Genomic DNA, 15331 nt, shown 5'->3' on the forward strand with positions numbered 1-15331 from the left:
TGAAAACTTAGTCCCCACAAATGTTACAACTGCTGTAAATGAGAAGAATTAGTGAAAACTGAATAACATTCTTCAGAAATCTTATTCTTGTATATAATCAGAATGCAACCTTATGGGTGTTAATCCATTTTCATACACAGTATATATTATTAGAATGATCTTTCTGATCTGAAGTGTTATAAAATGAAACTAGAAATTGCAGAAGGGCACAAAGGTTATAGCTCAGTGATTAAAGATGACTTCTATCTAGCCTGTAAGGAATGCAAAGAATCATCCAAAGCTTCTACACCATTATCCATTACATTATCTTTCCTTGAGTAATAAAAAAACAATTGAAATTAGATGCATGAGAAGAACTTCAAAATACACATTAGACAAAAAAGGAATGAAGATATTTTAAAAACTAAAATCAGTAGAGGACAAACTCAACAAAGCTGGCCTTTCTGACCATGCCCTGAATACTTTACACAGAATTGACTGGAAAAGCATCTGTCATTTACATCACACCAAAACATGGTATGAACATAAATTTAAGCGGCCTGTGAAATTCTTATCAGCCACTCTAATCTTAACAATAATGATGGTTTAAAAATCCCAAGAATGTGGAAGATGCATATTCTACCCACATAATCTTTCTCCCTAAGAGGTAATGATAAATAGGACTATAGGTAATCCAGGATCTTAAATCTAATATAGCAACTCTCATGTTAAATCAGGACATCACTTTTGCTGTAATACAACTATGCAGAACAAAAATTTTCTCTGATGTTGTCATAAACAGAATATAACTTTGATGTAGTTATTTTATATTATTTTTTCACTAGAGGTCAGGCATGTAGAATAACCGTTGATCAAATCATTGTCTCTTTAGCATACTATGTGAAATGTGTATACGCCAGATGATGACCTTAATAAAGTTTAAATGTCGGGAAATTAAAATAGTTATTTCTAAACACTGTTGTAGTCTCCATAATTTGTCTGAAATGACTGCTGATCACCGTGTAACATTAAAGGAAATTATTCTCATAATTGATGGAGATTCAACTGACCAAACATTGAACTTTATTTTTCCTCCTCAAGACACTTAAGGCCTCCAAGTATTGTGATAAAATAATATTTCTGCATTTATTTTTTGAAATTATTTAGCTGGTTAAAACATGCAAGTATTATCATCCAAATTTAATAGGACTGTAGTACATATCCAGCCTGAATCGCATTTATCATAACTGCTGGGTTTTTTTAAATAGTGTTTCTTCACTCTCTCTCTCTATATTGTTGAAGTTGTTCACTAATTGATGACTGATTTGTGTCTTATAAGAAGAAAAGCTGTGTAATCAAAACTTTCCTTATGGAAAGTGCTATGTTTAACTCCCTAATTTGTTAATCCCTGTCATAATATCTTTTGTTATCTATACATTACCTGCACTTTCAGTAAAAGTTGTATAAAAATTAAGGAATGAAGTGTTTTCTTTCATAAAGATAAGTTTTGCAGCTCTGCTGGCTTAATTGGGTCAGCAGATCACATCTAAAGCTTTGATGAAATCACACCATAGGCATGTTTTATGAACATCTTGGCTGGTAGTTAAATTTTATTGCTGATTCTGAATTATCTAATTTACATAGGTTTCCAGCCTTTATATTTTTCATTAATATGAATCTATCGATGAATTTCATGACTGGAATGTTGACTAATAATCATAGTAATTTTGCACGTATGATGCTTTCAGACTGTAATTTAGTTTTTTTTTTTTTTTTTTTTGCTTTTTTCTAACAGTTTCATGATGGTGTGTATCTCACCTTGCTAATGGGTCTTCTGGAAGGTTATTTTGTGCCACTTTATTCTTTTAATTTAACTCCAACTTCATCTGAACAAAAGGTGCATAATGTAGCTTTTGCATTTGAACTGATGATGGATTCTGGTTTACAGAAGCCAAAAGCAAGACCTGAAGGTAAGAGTATAAATTATATAGGCCTAACTGATTTTAAAACTTGTACAGAATCTGATTAATTGGAGTGTTTAGAATTTCACAAAATATGTTGAATGCATCACTTGAATTTTCTATTTCAAACCATCTACTGCATACTTAAGTAGCTCCTTATATATTAAGTATGAAAATGCCCAGTATACTCTGTACCATTTCAACCATCCACTGATGCATGTGTGCATTATATTTTTAACTTATAAGATATGAGAAGTGTATGGTGCTAATCAAGTTAGCAACATACACTTCTCATCCATATCTTTTTATGTTTTTGATGAAGACCTGGTTTGTGTCCAATCTATGATGTGAAGAACCTTTAGAGCTTTTCAGTAAAGGTAAGTTAACCATCTGGTACAGAGATGGGGTTTCCCCTTCCCAGAAACTGATTTTTCCATCACACAAAACGAGCAAACCAGCCTCATATGTACAGACATAAAATACTTCCCCTTAGAGGGATACAGCAGAGGAATATCAAGCCAGCTGCATTAAGATTACAGAAGCCAAAAGCAAGACCTGAAAGTAAGAGTATAAATTATATAGGCCTAACTGATTTTAAAACTAGTGCAGAATCTGATTAATTTGGGTGTTTAGAAATTCACAAAATATGTTGAATGCATCACTTGAATTTTCTATTTTAAATCCTCTACTGCATATTTAAGTAGCTCCTTTATATATTAAGTATGAAAATGCCCAGTCTACTCTGTAAACCAAATTAGGAGACCCCACCTATCGAAGGACAAATGAGAATTGGATGATGGATGTTTGCTTTCCTTTCTTACAGATGGTTTGCAAACCAGAAACTTCTGTGCTCATGGATTTTCTTAGTAGTTTTCCATTTAGTAATTAATGCTGCAAGACTTGTATGATAGTAAGTGATTAGGGAGAAAGGAATCTGTTAAAGTCATTCTTTGAAGAGCTGGAAGTTTTATTCGTTGGGTAAAATGATATGGGGGAAGACTTAAAGGACAGATCTGTATGGAATGAAGGAAGCGAATGAGAAGTTGGTTTGGTGAGTTTGAAGCTGTATGATATATGGATGTTGACCACCAGCAGCAGCTACATATGTTATACATGAAAATACATGGAAGTGAAAGAATGATGGCCAGTTCAGTGAAGTAAGGCAAAGTGAGTGGAAAGAGAGAAAATGGATCACCTATGAGGGAGAGGCTGAAAAGTTCTGAAAAACACCCACAAGAAAGGATATATCTTAAAACCCTTTAACCCCCATGTTTCATCAAATTTTGATAATTTGTTCTTTTTCTTTTAGAATATGTCAGAGGTTTTGAAGAAATTCAAAGGCACAGAGGTGAGGGCAGTCATCAAGTTTTTCATGCTGCAAAAAAAGTCTGCAAGATTCACCAAACTTTGTGTGAGACTTTAGGGGACTGTGTTCCAGCATATCCAACAGTTGCCAGATGGGTGGCCAATTTTATAACTGGGCATCCTGAAACAACAGATGCCCCAAGTCTGGAAGAGCTTCCACAGCAATCATACCTGAAAACATCATTGCAGTGCATGCCATGATCATTGTAAAGACTCTGGAGATATCCAGGGAACAAGGTATGGTCATTATCTACCAACATCTGGACATGCAGATGCTCTCAGTAAAGTGGGTCCCCAAATGTTTGAATGCTGACAAAAATAGAAGATATGTGTGCTGTCATTTCAAGAGATTTGGTGCCATTCTCTTATGATATGGTGTAATCCTTATCCAAGTACCTCATAAAAAAAAGGTGAATCTGTTACAGCAGAAGTTCATTCTACAGCTCTGAAGGAAAAATACTGTAGGAATCTGAGCAGAGGCGTGTTGCTTTGGTAGGACAACACGCCTATTCACACTGCTCATAAAACCCAACAGACAATACACAACTTGGGCTTTCAGTGTTTGCCTCACCCACCCTATTTGCCAGACCTGGCCCCCATCTGACTAGTTCCCTCTTCCCAAATTTAAAGAAACACTCGAAAGGAACAAAATTTACCACATATTTGCAGCTGAGGACTGTTTTGTGCAACAAGGGAAAGACGTTTTTCTCAGAGGATTGCAAATGATGCAGCAGTTTTGTAACAAGTGTATAACACTTTATGAGAAATATGTCGAATAATGTGTAAGTTACGTGATTCTACCTCAATTCCTTCATGGTGATTATCATAACTTCAGCACACCCTCGTATCAAGTAATTGGCTCCCTTCTGGGTAAATCAAACATTCTAAGGTAAGATTTTGGTGCACCACCCCCAGATGTAATAATAGTATTCCAAGGTTGGAACAGATTTATAAACTAAAATGCTACAGAGTGGAGCAAAAAAAAAAATAAGAATACCAAGTGTTTTTGGTGGCTGAAGAAACTATGGACGTGTGTTTATGCCAGTATAAGCTATATGCAGAAGTTGTCAGGAACAAAAAATTAATAATATTTGGCTCAGTAATCAATATCAAAAGAGAGAGACAGACAGAGAGGCATAATCTTCCTTATTGGAAATACGGTATGGTTGTGTTTTGGTAGCATTCAAGTTTACCAAATTATCTTCGTCTCATTTGAGAATGGCTAGTAGACTGGATTTAAGGCATTGGCCATAAAAGATCTTCAAGCTTGAGTCACCCAAGTACTAAAGCCTTGTGAATGATTAAGAGTGCTGTACTATCATCAGCAAAACCGTGAATATAGTTGGATGTTAGTGAGTGAAGATCATTGGTATAGATGAAAGGACAGGGCCTTGGGAATTTTCCATCAAAACTTTGATGGAAAAATCAGATGAGAGGGAACCACAACATGCAATGAATAACCAGAGGAAATTGGCAAGGAGCCACACTTGATTATATGCCTTGGAAATATCCAAAACCATGTGAGATTCTTCAAATCTCTTCATGGCCTGGGTCCAGAGGTAAACAAGATTAGCAAGATCGGCAATAGAATGACTGATTATCAATATGGATTTACATCAGTGGGTCAATAGGTAGCAAAAAATCTAGTTGTTAATGACCTTCTCCATCACTTTTGCAAGCACTGAGTTGAGAACAGCAGTTCAAGACTGCAAGGCTGACTCACCTCCTTTTTAGGAACAGACTGAAGACCTTATTAGTATGGCGAAGTAGCAAGGTGAAAATGCTTGCTGACATATAGATACGAATAGCAATGTATGACAGTGAAGAGAATGGGAAAAAGCTGGTATTGGATTTAACCTTAGAAAGTGTGACAGAGGGTTATATTTTAATGGATGGCTTTGACTGAGTGAATGTGGTAAAATCAGGATGTGTTGAGAAAGGAAATGGAAGATGAAGACAATTGGGGAGGGTGTCTGGAAAGATTAACTAGTGCCAGGAGAGTAAAGGAGAAAAGACGGTGAGAGTATAAGTGTGCAAGGAAAATGAATGGGGATTCAGTGATTCTGAATGTGCATATTAGTATTAGAGGAGTTCTTATCTGGAGGAATGATTGTGTCAAAGTTGGATGAAACAATAAAGATGGCTGTATGAATGACATCTGAGAGGCATTGTGAATTTGTGGGTAGTGAGATTTGAATTAACATTAGAGGTTGTGCAGAAGGAGAAAGTGAGAGAGAAAATATAGTGGGTTTGCTGCCTAGATATAATGCAGAACTGAGAAGAGGGAGTGATAGTGAGAATGTGTGTAGGAAGAGGATGGAATATGCAAGCATTTGGAGAGAGACTTTTCTGGGCAGGGAACTGGAGTTGCAGCAGTGGCCTTCTTCAAGACAAGCTTGTGGATGAGATGGTGTGTAGTCTATTGCACAGCAAAGTGGAGGGTGCCAAGATTGATAATACTTACAGGAATACCAATAATGCATTGGTTTTTTTTTTCATATAAATGCCAAGTCTGTAAGGTATAAAAACAATGAGTTGCATTGATTGACTCACTGTGTCTGAATATGATTAGTATCAGGCTGATGTGTGGGACAATGCATTATCTTGATGGAAGAGCACTTTTTTTGTCCACCAATCTTGGCCACCTTTTCTTCAGTTCTTTTGCCAGCAGATAGAGGATGGTAGCACCATTCTGTAAATCCTTGATCAGGCCACAGCAGATTACTCTGCTCAGATATGGTCACTGAGATTTGGAGAAAACAAAGGAAATGACATCAGGTATTTACCTAATTGATACCCAGGCGATTTTTCATATACGAGAGTTGTTTGAGAAGTTTGATAAAAAAAAAAATAAGTTAAACACACGTTTGTGGAAAAAATCACCTTTATTTCTCAACATAGTCTCCATCAAGGTCTACACATTTGGTCCAGCGAGTTTTCAATTTTTTCATCCCATCTAAAAAAGTAGGATTTGTCAAATTGTGCAAAATAGTATTGACATCCTCATTTGGAGAAAAAAAAAAATTTCCCACTGAGCCAAATTTTTAAGTTTAGGAACAAAAGGATGTCACATGGGGCCAAATCTGGAGAATACGGTGGATGTGAAACCAATTCAAACCTCAATTAGTGCAATTTTGCCATTGGGACGGTGCATTGTCTTGATGAAAGAGCACTTTTTTGTGCACCAGTCTTGGCCATTTTTTCTTCAGTTCTTCTTTTAAAAGGTCCAACAATGACACCTAATAGATTCCTATTATTGTCTTATCCTTTTCCAAATAGTCTATCATGATAATTCCTTGGGAATCCTGAAAAACAGTTGCCATCACCCTGTTTTTGCCATGACAAAACAGTCTTCGCTTTTTTCGGTGCTCTTTCACCAGGCATTGTCCACTGTTTTGACTGCTGCTTGGTCTCCGGTGTGTATGGTGGTGGATCCAAGTTTCGTCTACAGTCATGAATCGACACAAAAAATCCTGTGAATTGCAATTAAACATCACCAAACACTGCGTTGAAATGTCTTTTTGCATGCGTTTTTGATCGACAGTGAACAATCACAGCGCCCATCGTGCACAGCTTTTTCATGTACAATTTTTCATGCAAGATATTATACACCCATTCAGTTGAGATGCCTACAATCTCACACACTTTCACTCAGCAGTCTTCCATAACGATACCGTAGATTTTGTCAATCATTTCCTTTGTAGTGACCTCAGTCAGGCATCCAGAACACACTTCATCTTCTATGGACTTGCGACCATGTTTAAACCCATTTATCCAAAAATAAATAGTCTTTAATGCTGGAGCAGAGTCCCCATGAACTGCATCTAACTCAGCTTTAATCTGCATGGCCATCCACTTCTTCAAATGAAAGTGTTTTATCATTGCATGAAACTCGTTTTTCTTCATTTTTATGAAAAATGCAAACATGGTCATTTTAAATGTTTGCCAAACAAGAAAAAGCAATAGGACAGCTAAAACACAACAAGAGTCCTGGTAACGATAACATTACTGGAGAAATGATTAAATATGGTAAAGTATGGTTACAGAAATGCACAAACTATGTAATATGGTATGGAAAGAAGGGAAAATGCCAGAGGAGTGGGTGAAATTGATATTAGTAACATTACACAAGAAAGGAAATAAGCTAGAATGTAAAAATTATAGAACAATTGCTTTGATAAGTCACCTTGGTAAAGTGATGATGATCATATTGACAGAAAGATTGAGAACACAATTGGAAGCATACCTTGCAGACGAGCAAGCAGGATTTAGGAAGGATAGAACTACAATTCAACAGATTTTGACAATGAGGTTAATAGCAGAGAAAGCTAGGAGAAAAAACAAAAACATATATACTTGCTTTGTTGATTTTCAGAAAGCATTTGACAGTATTGACCAGAAAGTGAAATTAGCAGTTCTGGAATCCTATGGAATTTATAAAAAAAACTAATACCTATATTAAAAGATGTTTACCAGAATGCAGTTGCAGCAGTTAGAATAGGTGATGATTTGGGGAAATGGTTTAAAACAAGCAGAGGTACTAGACACGGAGATATCACCAAGCATTTTCATCGCACATTTAGAAAGAGCAATGGATAAGATGAAAGAAGGTGCCAAAGGAATATCTGTACACGGAATAAGAATTAACAATCTGAGATTTGCAGATGTTATTATTGAAGAAGACGAAAGAGAACTACAAAAAAAACAAAGACAATGGTATGTGGTGAGAAGAACATGAAACAAAAGATACAAGTGGATGAAACTGATGTAGAACAATTCACATATTTGAGAAGTAAACTGACATATGACTTGGACTGCAAAAAATAAAGATCAGAATTGCAAAGGGAAGAACAAATCTGAAGGCCATGGATAGCATCTGGTAAAGTAAAGTGATCAGTCTGCAAACAAAACTAAGAGTATTGGAAACATGCGTCTTCAGCGGTATACTGTACGGATCTGAAACGTGGGTAATAAATAAGGAATCAAGAAAAAGAACTTGTTACAGGAAGATTCTAAGAATAGGATGGGTACAGAAAATCACCAGTGAAGAGCTCTATCAGAAGATACAACCAAAACAGAATCTAATGCAGAAGATTATAAAAGGGAAGCTGCAATTATTTGGACACATCTGTAGAATGAGCGAGGACTGGAAGATAAAGATATTTATGTTTGATATTTTGGATGGTTTAAACAGAAGAGGTAGATGATATAAAAGACTGGTGTGGAATAGGTGTACAAAAACTGCGACACTGTGCACTGGACAAAGAAAGGTGGAAAAAGATAGTGAAACAGGCATCAGACATCAACGGGCAGTGAGCCCATGATTCATGATGATGAAACAAGAACTACGCATTGCAAGGGGTGATGAAAAGGATGATATGTTTCGACGCTAGTATGAATGAATGAATTGTGTCACCAATTTTGAAGACCTCGTAGCAGAAAAAGGGGAAGAAACAAGAGTCCATCCCTGGAAGTGGCAGAATGAGGTTAAGAAGTTTCTTCCATAGTGAGTGGTAGAAGCTCAGACAGAAAAGAATTTAATGAGTGGTGTGATGCTACGTGAAGGCAAACTTCCCACAATGAGTCTTATAACTTTCATATTTCAGGCTCCATGGAGATTTGGAATTGGAAACTGTTTTCTGCTAGAGAGTTGAAAGGTTGCAGGTGAGGTTCAGTGCTGGGACTGCTAATGAGACAATGAGTCTCAATGGACTGCAGTATGATGGATGCTCTTCTGAGTACAACATGCAGACCAGTACAGAGGTCTACTTCAAACAATTTGGTGCCTGACAGTAATGGTAGGAAAGCAACTCCAGCTGGTGTTGACTTTCATTGTGCAAGGCACAAACGATATCATTGCAGTGGCTAGGCAGGATTCTAACTTAGAGGCGTTCAATCATGATTTCACATTAAGAACTTAAAAATGTATTTATAATACATGAGCCTAACATCTTTCAATTTATGCATTTACCACAGTATGACTCTAGGATGATAGGCCATACTCACTACCACATTTAATTATTTAGAATACAGACCATTTTCTTTGATTATTTCAGATTGTTCATGGCCTCACTAATGCCAGGTCAGGACTCGCCATGGATTTAGCCACTCAAATTATATTTACAAACTTCACCTGAAACAGCTACCACCATTCATTCTGTGCATGCACCAATATTTCAGCACAATTAAACCAAACTGAAGCCATTCACGCAACTAGTCAGTGGTAGAGTCATTGAGTCATCCCATCAAGGCCATCACCTCCTCGCTGCTCTAACAGTGTCATAAATTAAGTTGCAATACATCACTCTTTAGCGATGACACTGCTCTAACAGTGTCATCGCTAAAGAGATGTTTGCTATGTCCTCTGCACTGGCCAGTTTCCATCTTTCTAAGAGTAGCACTTGGCATTCTGTTGGAGCGTAAGACACTTGTGTCTTACGGTCAGAGAGAATGCCAAGAAGGCCAGGTCCAAAATGCTGCAAGACAGGCAGGAGTGGAGCTGGTCTTCTGCACAGGATTTCTAATGTGCTATTTCACCCTCTTTGCACATGGTATCAGGCTCCCTCTCACATTCATAAAAGGATTGAAAAATTCTGTGAGCCTATGTACGTGCTATTCCCAGATCTTTTAACTATTAATTACCAGTTACTGTAATATTATCCTGTGAAAGAAATTTGGAAACTACTGATATTGTTGGCCACTGACTTGGAATATGGGGTCTGCTAATGAGCTTGTCTCTATTTTCTATTCATTTCTCTATTAGAGGTTGCTAAGAACAAACTACATTTTTATCTGTATATGAAAACTTTTCATGATTACACCCAAATGTGGATATAAATTATACTACATAAAAAATGCATTATAAATTTCATACAAATTAAGTTGCAATACATTTTTAGCAAAAGTTACAAAATTTGTTAAGGATGCAGTTTAAGGAATTAATCTACAGCTTATAGAAAACTATGTGGAGAAACATTTCGATATGGAATATGTCCACCCTGAATTGCAATGCATCTTTCCCAATGTTGTACCGTGATTCAGGAGCTCTTGAGAGAAACTTGCCTGCTCCTCCCTCTTCAGAGCAAGAATAAAGCCTTGCTTGTTTTCTGGAGGAGAATTTCAAGTAATGAGTCTCCCTATTGCATCCCAAATAAGGTTGAGATCTGGGGAGTGTGCTGGTCACTCGATTTAGTTATTACCCTTAGTCTCCAGAAGTATCTTCTCTACTCATGTACAATATAGCATGGCATTTTCATCCAGAATAGTTAAACATGACATTGAAGAATATTCTCGCAACAGTAAGCAAGCACTGCTACTTTCATGCCAGATCAAGTATCACCTAGAATCAGAAGAAAGACGTAAAGAGTACATCAGTCCATTGGTGTCTTGTCCAATTTTTATGTATACAACACCACTAAAAATGTGCTCTATGATGAGCTGTGGGTAAAAGAACACAGACTATAGGCCTACTTGTTGCAGATGTCTTGCCACACTTTGTCGAGATATCGATGTATCTGATTGAACAGAGCCAACTTGCAAGCTGATCTGTCTTCATGCTCTGTGGTAGAGTGGGGCTAACCTCTTAGCAGATGTCTAGAACACATTCCATTGGTTTGAAATCTGCCTAGATTCTGGGTACAATCTATGTGAGATTCCTAACTCTCTGGAAGTATTAATACTGCAGCATTCTTCAAACTTTCCAATAATTCTTCCCCATGTGAAATCATCTATATGATGTCTTTGATACATTACAAGACATCCAAGTTTGCAACTTTATTCCTTCAAGCAATTCACTTAGGGTGTCTTTTATCCTGTTAAGTGCTACCACGTTACTCCTTTGCACACAATCCAAAAATTTAAATGTGTACCCACTTTCTACTCATAATCTTCAGTTATACAAATTGCCACAAGCTGATTCATCTGAATTTGAGGTTGTAACCTTCAGAAATAATGTTTGTCCTTTGATTTCAGACACCAGTGTATTACCTGATACAGTAACCCATCAGGAGACTTTTGGTGACATACTGTGCTGCATGTGCTAGTAGGAATTGAATACTGCTCTGACAAATGGGGTGGAGGCTCCTAAAAACTCCCTCAAAATGATTGACTCAATTGAGAGGAGAGCAATTAGACTTATTAATGACCCATCTCTTACCAACTCACTCCTCCCCACTTTCACACAAACATTTGGTTTCTGCAATATGTATATTCTACAAATATTTCCATGGGAAATGCTCATCTGAAATAACATCAATAATTCCTCCACTTAGTACTAATCTCGTTGGAACATGTGCAGCTGCTGCTCAACATCCCTTCACAGTGTGCCTCGAAACAAACAGAACAAGTTTTTTTTCCTCTTCCTTCATCCCTGCAACTGCTGTATTGTGGAACAGTCTTCTCCTGTTGTGTTTCCCAAGGAATAAAATATACACAATCCTTTAAATCAAATGTAAAACAAGTTCTTCCTTTCCCAACCCACTACCCATACATGGTACTAATGTACTATAGGTTGATCAACACACCTCTCGTGTATGAGCTCAACATAAATTAAAAAAAAAAAAAGCAGGAGAAGCCAAAAATAACATAACATAGTCAACACCATGTTAATGGGAGAATGAATATTCTGTTTTTGCATCTTTCACTCCACACATGCACACACTGTATATCTCCATTAACTCTTCTCCATCACACCGATGTCAAACAAACCATTAGAATAGAGTATCACACCAGTTTCTTAAATACCTCCCACAGAAAACATTTTCAGATTTGTGGACTGAATGTAACCATTGTAAGCAGTTTCTTACCAAGGCATTTAAACTTGACCTGCTAATTATGCTGGAAACCTAACCTGCATGCACAATAACTATGTCTTCTTCACCTGTCCAAAACTATACTTTAAAACTTCAAACTGTATTATAAATAAACATTCTTAAAATGATAAAACAAGACTCTTCTCCTTTTGATTTAATTCAAAATTTACTTAGCCAGTTGTGTTGCATTATTTGCTGCTTTCTAACTACCCAAATTAATTCTGACATTGTACAGAGAAGCTCTCAGTCTTGATAGTACTCTTTTGTTTCTTCATGCTGTAAAAGATGAAAATAAGAATATAATTTATGAAGAGAAATACATTGCATTTATTTAGCAATATAAAAATGAAACAGCTGTATTTTTCTTTATAATTGATATTTACTGGTTGAAAGTGTACATAAATCATCAAGAATTTGTATTCTTTTGTTTATCTTTTATCAAAGCATTTCTTTTTACTCAGTTTTAAATATAATTACTTCTGATTGAGTTTAAAATAACTTGCAACTTTCTCTCATCCAGAGTATTGCAATAATATGGTGATAACATGATGTTGCTACTATATATGGAAAATACAATATCTACTTGATTTAGCTCTCAGTATGCTATTGGTCTACTTTGCAGTGATGAGATCAGGAATTAAGTTTGAAACGAGTCTGGGTAACAACTGTTCTTTCATAAGGTGTGCTCTGCATTATGGGATGTGATGTCTAAAGGATCAAAACATGAATATAGTTTCTTGTCAAGGATAATTAAATGTCCAGCACTTTGTCTCCCTTAGTGAAATGGTCACAATTGTTATTAATCGGTATGGGATTTATTCTTACAGATGACAGACGTAATATAAAAGTCTACTTGCATTTTTTTTTTTTAACATACTGTTATTTTAACATTTACTATACAGCAATATTTATTAGCCCATGCAGTGCTCTACTAACCTCTACTTAGGAGCACTGCATGGGCTAATAAATATTGCAGTCCCAGTTCATTTAATGAACATAGAATCGTGTGCTTACAAACATTTTACAATGCCTTAAGTTCACTAATATATGAATAAGTTTAACAATACATTTTATGGGAAAAAAAAATTTATCTTATGAACACTTTTTAAGAAACGCATTACGTTCCTAAGTTGGAGTTTTTTTTATAGTGAGTCTGTAACCTCATATAGACAGCTGATATTTGCATGCTTGTTGTGTTGCATACCAGATTTTATTATATATATATATTAGCAATTTAACAGTCTTTTTCATTTGCAGATTTGGTGAACTTGGATCTAAAATCAACCCTTCGAGTACTTTACAATTTGTTTACAAAGTATAAAAGTATCAGTTAATACTTTTGGCAGGAGTTATAAACACCACTGAGCCAATAAGAACCATTATGCTATTAATAATCAAATTAAACCAGAGATATATTTTTAACTCAGAGAATATTTTTATTTATGCTAAATTTTAAATTACTTGTTAAGGATTGAGATTTACTCTGAAGTTATTTGTGACTTGTTAATATTTTATTTATTAACGTGTTTTTAACAATAACTCATGTCTTTGGAAGTTTTTACTTTTTTTCTTAATGAAAAAAAAAAGTATGTATTATATCATGTCAAGAACACTTTTACCACAGAAAAAAGCCCATATAAACTATTATCATATTTATAAAATGGGAAAAGGTAGCAAACAATGAATATTGAAATTGACTAACTTAAACATACCTAACATCTATTGTCCAACTTCCTCTGGGACTTTAAGAGGCAAGATAGCTTAATCCTCCATTGAACATATCTATTTACTGGAAGGATACTGAAGAACATTTTATGATGGGTGGAGAGACTGTGGACATCCCTGGAAGTTACACAAGTGAGCCAAAAAGTTTCCTTCCCCCCCCCCCCATGGAAAGATTGTATAATTAAGAAGTGATGCAATAAACTTCATGCACTTAGTCAATCTCTGATGTCACTTGATGCAGTAGAGATTCTGAAACAGTAATAACAAAATGTTTATTTGAGCACATGTTGGTCGAGAGATAGAGAAAAATTTTCTTAAAACATACATACTCAACTATTTCACTTCTCCTGATAAATTGGTCTCATGGGTTTTTGCTCATACCTTCATTAAAGTATAATCCCATTAACTAATGCCATGTCAACTGCCATTGTATATCACTACATTATAAGAAGAGAACTTTCTATTGTGTGTGTGTGTGTATAGTGAGGGGAGCAGAAATAAAAAAGTGACCCACATCATATATCTGCTAGCTATTAAAACTCTAGTTTTACTGTACTGGGTAACTTACTTTCTGAAGAGTGCATTTCATAGTATATTTATTAAATAAAAAAAAAGTGTACGTTTTGAAAATTAAAGAACTTTATATATACTTTGTAGTTTTTTCAATTAGGATAAGAAATTAAGACATATATATATTAAAAAAAATAAAATATACAAAAATTGTCTTTGTTTATGTCTATAATACTGCTAGATAAAACTTACCTTAGTATTGGCAAGGTCTATGTTTTGGATTGTAAAAACTATAGATAAAGTCTTTGCTTAGACTGTTTGGGGGTTATTCGATGACTTTGGACCCATATGACAGTTGCTGTATTCTCTTAAAGTAGTTATTAGATGGGGATATACAATGATTGCAGATATATAGTTATATTCTTCAAGGTGGATGTGGATTGATGTATCACTGCCCAAAGTAGGCTAAATAAAGTTCCTTGTACCTGCAGCTTTGTATGGTATGGACAGACTGGTAATTTAAATAAACATCCACCTTGAGGGAAAAGAAAAAAAAAACATGTACAATCATTTGTATGGCAAGTTACTACTGGCAGACTATGCTCTCCATATTCCTTTGCATAGGATTTATTGGGGGGGGGGGGGCTATGTATGCAGAAGTTATTGTAGGTCTGACAGTAATTTCATAATCAGCTAAAGCAACTCTCCTAACCTCAACAAATATGGCTGCATTAAGTTTTATTGATGTGGCACCTAGAGGCTGCTTAGTACATTATTTTTTTTTTTTTTTTTCATTCATAATGTAAATTGTTTCTCAATGACCTAATTGAGTGTAATGCATTTACCACAGTTATGATTTGTGCTCTAATGATGTTGGTTACAAATTAATAAGTTAATATTTCAGTATAATGCTAACTTTCAGAAAAATTAATTTATTGATATCTCGTTTATTATCTGTTAAAATAATACATTAATCATTTC

General features: G+C 35.5%; 1 protein-coding gene across 2 annotated transcripts in view; it reads left to right on the plus strand.

Moving 5' to 3' along the window:
* The window catches only part of parvin (beta-parvin), a 137804-nt gene extending 123314 nt beyond the window's left edge, over positions 1-14490 (plus strand). For both annotated transcript variants that reach the window (XM_090407975.1, XM_090407976.1), the window contains 2 exons: positions 1775-1949; positions 13373-14490. In XM_090407975.1, the coding sequence (XP_090264101.1) occupies positions 1775-1949; positions 13373-13449 (252 nt within the window). In that variant the 3' untranslated portion in view covers positions 13450-14490. The remainder of the gene's footprint in view (positions 1-1774; positions 1950-13372) is intronic.
* The last annotated feature ends 841 nt before the right edge of the window (positions 14491-15331 follow it).

Source organism: Typopeltis vanoorti, chromosome 18 (genome assembly GCF_054136105.1).
Source record: "Typopeltis vanoorti isolate ZY-2024b chromosome 18, IOZ_Tvanoo_1.0, whole genome shotgun sequence".
Lineage (NCBI taxonomy): Eukaryota > Metazoa > Arthropoda > Arachnida > Uropygi > Thelyphonidae > Typopeltis > Typopeltis vanoorti.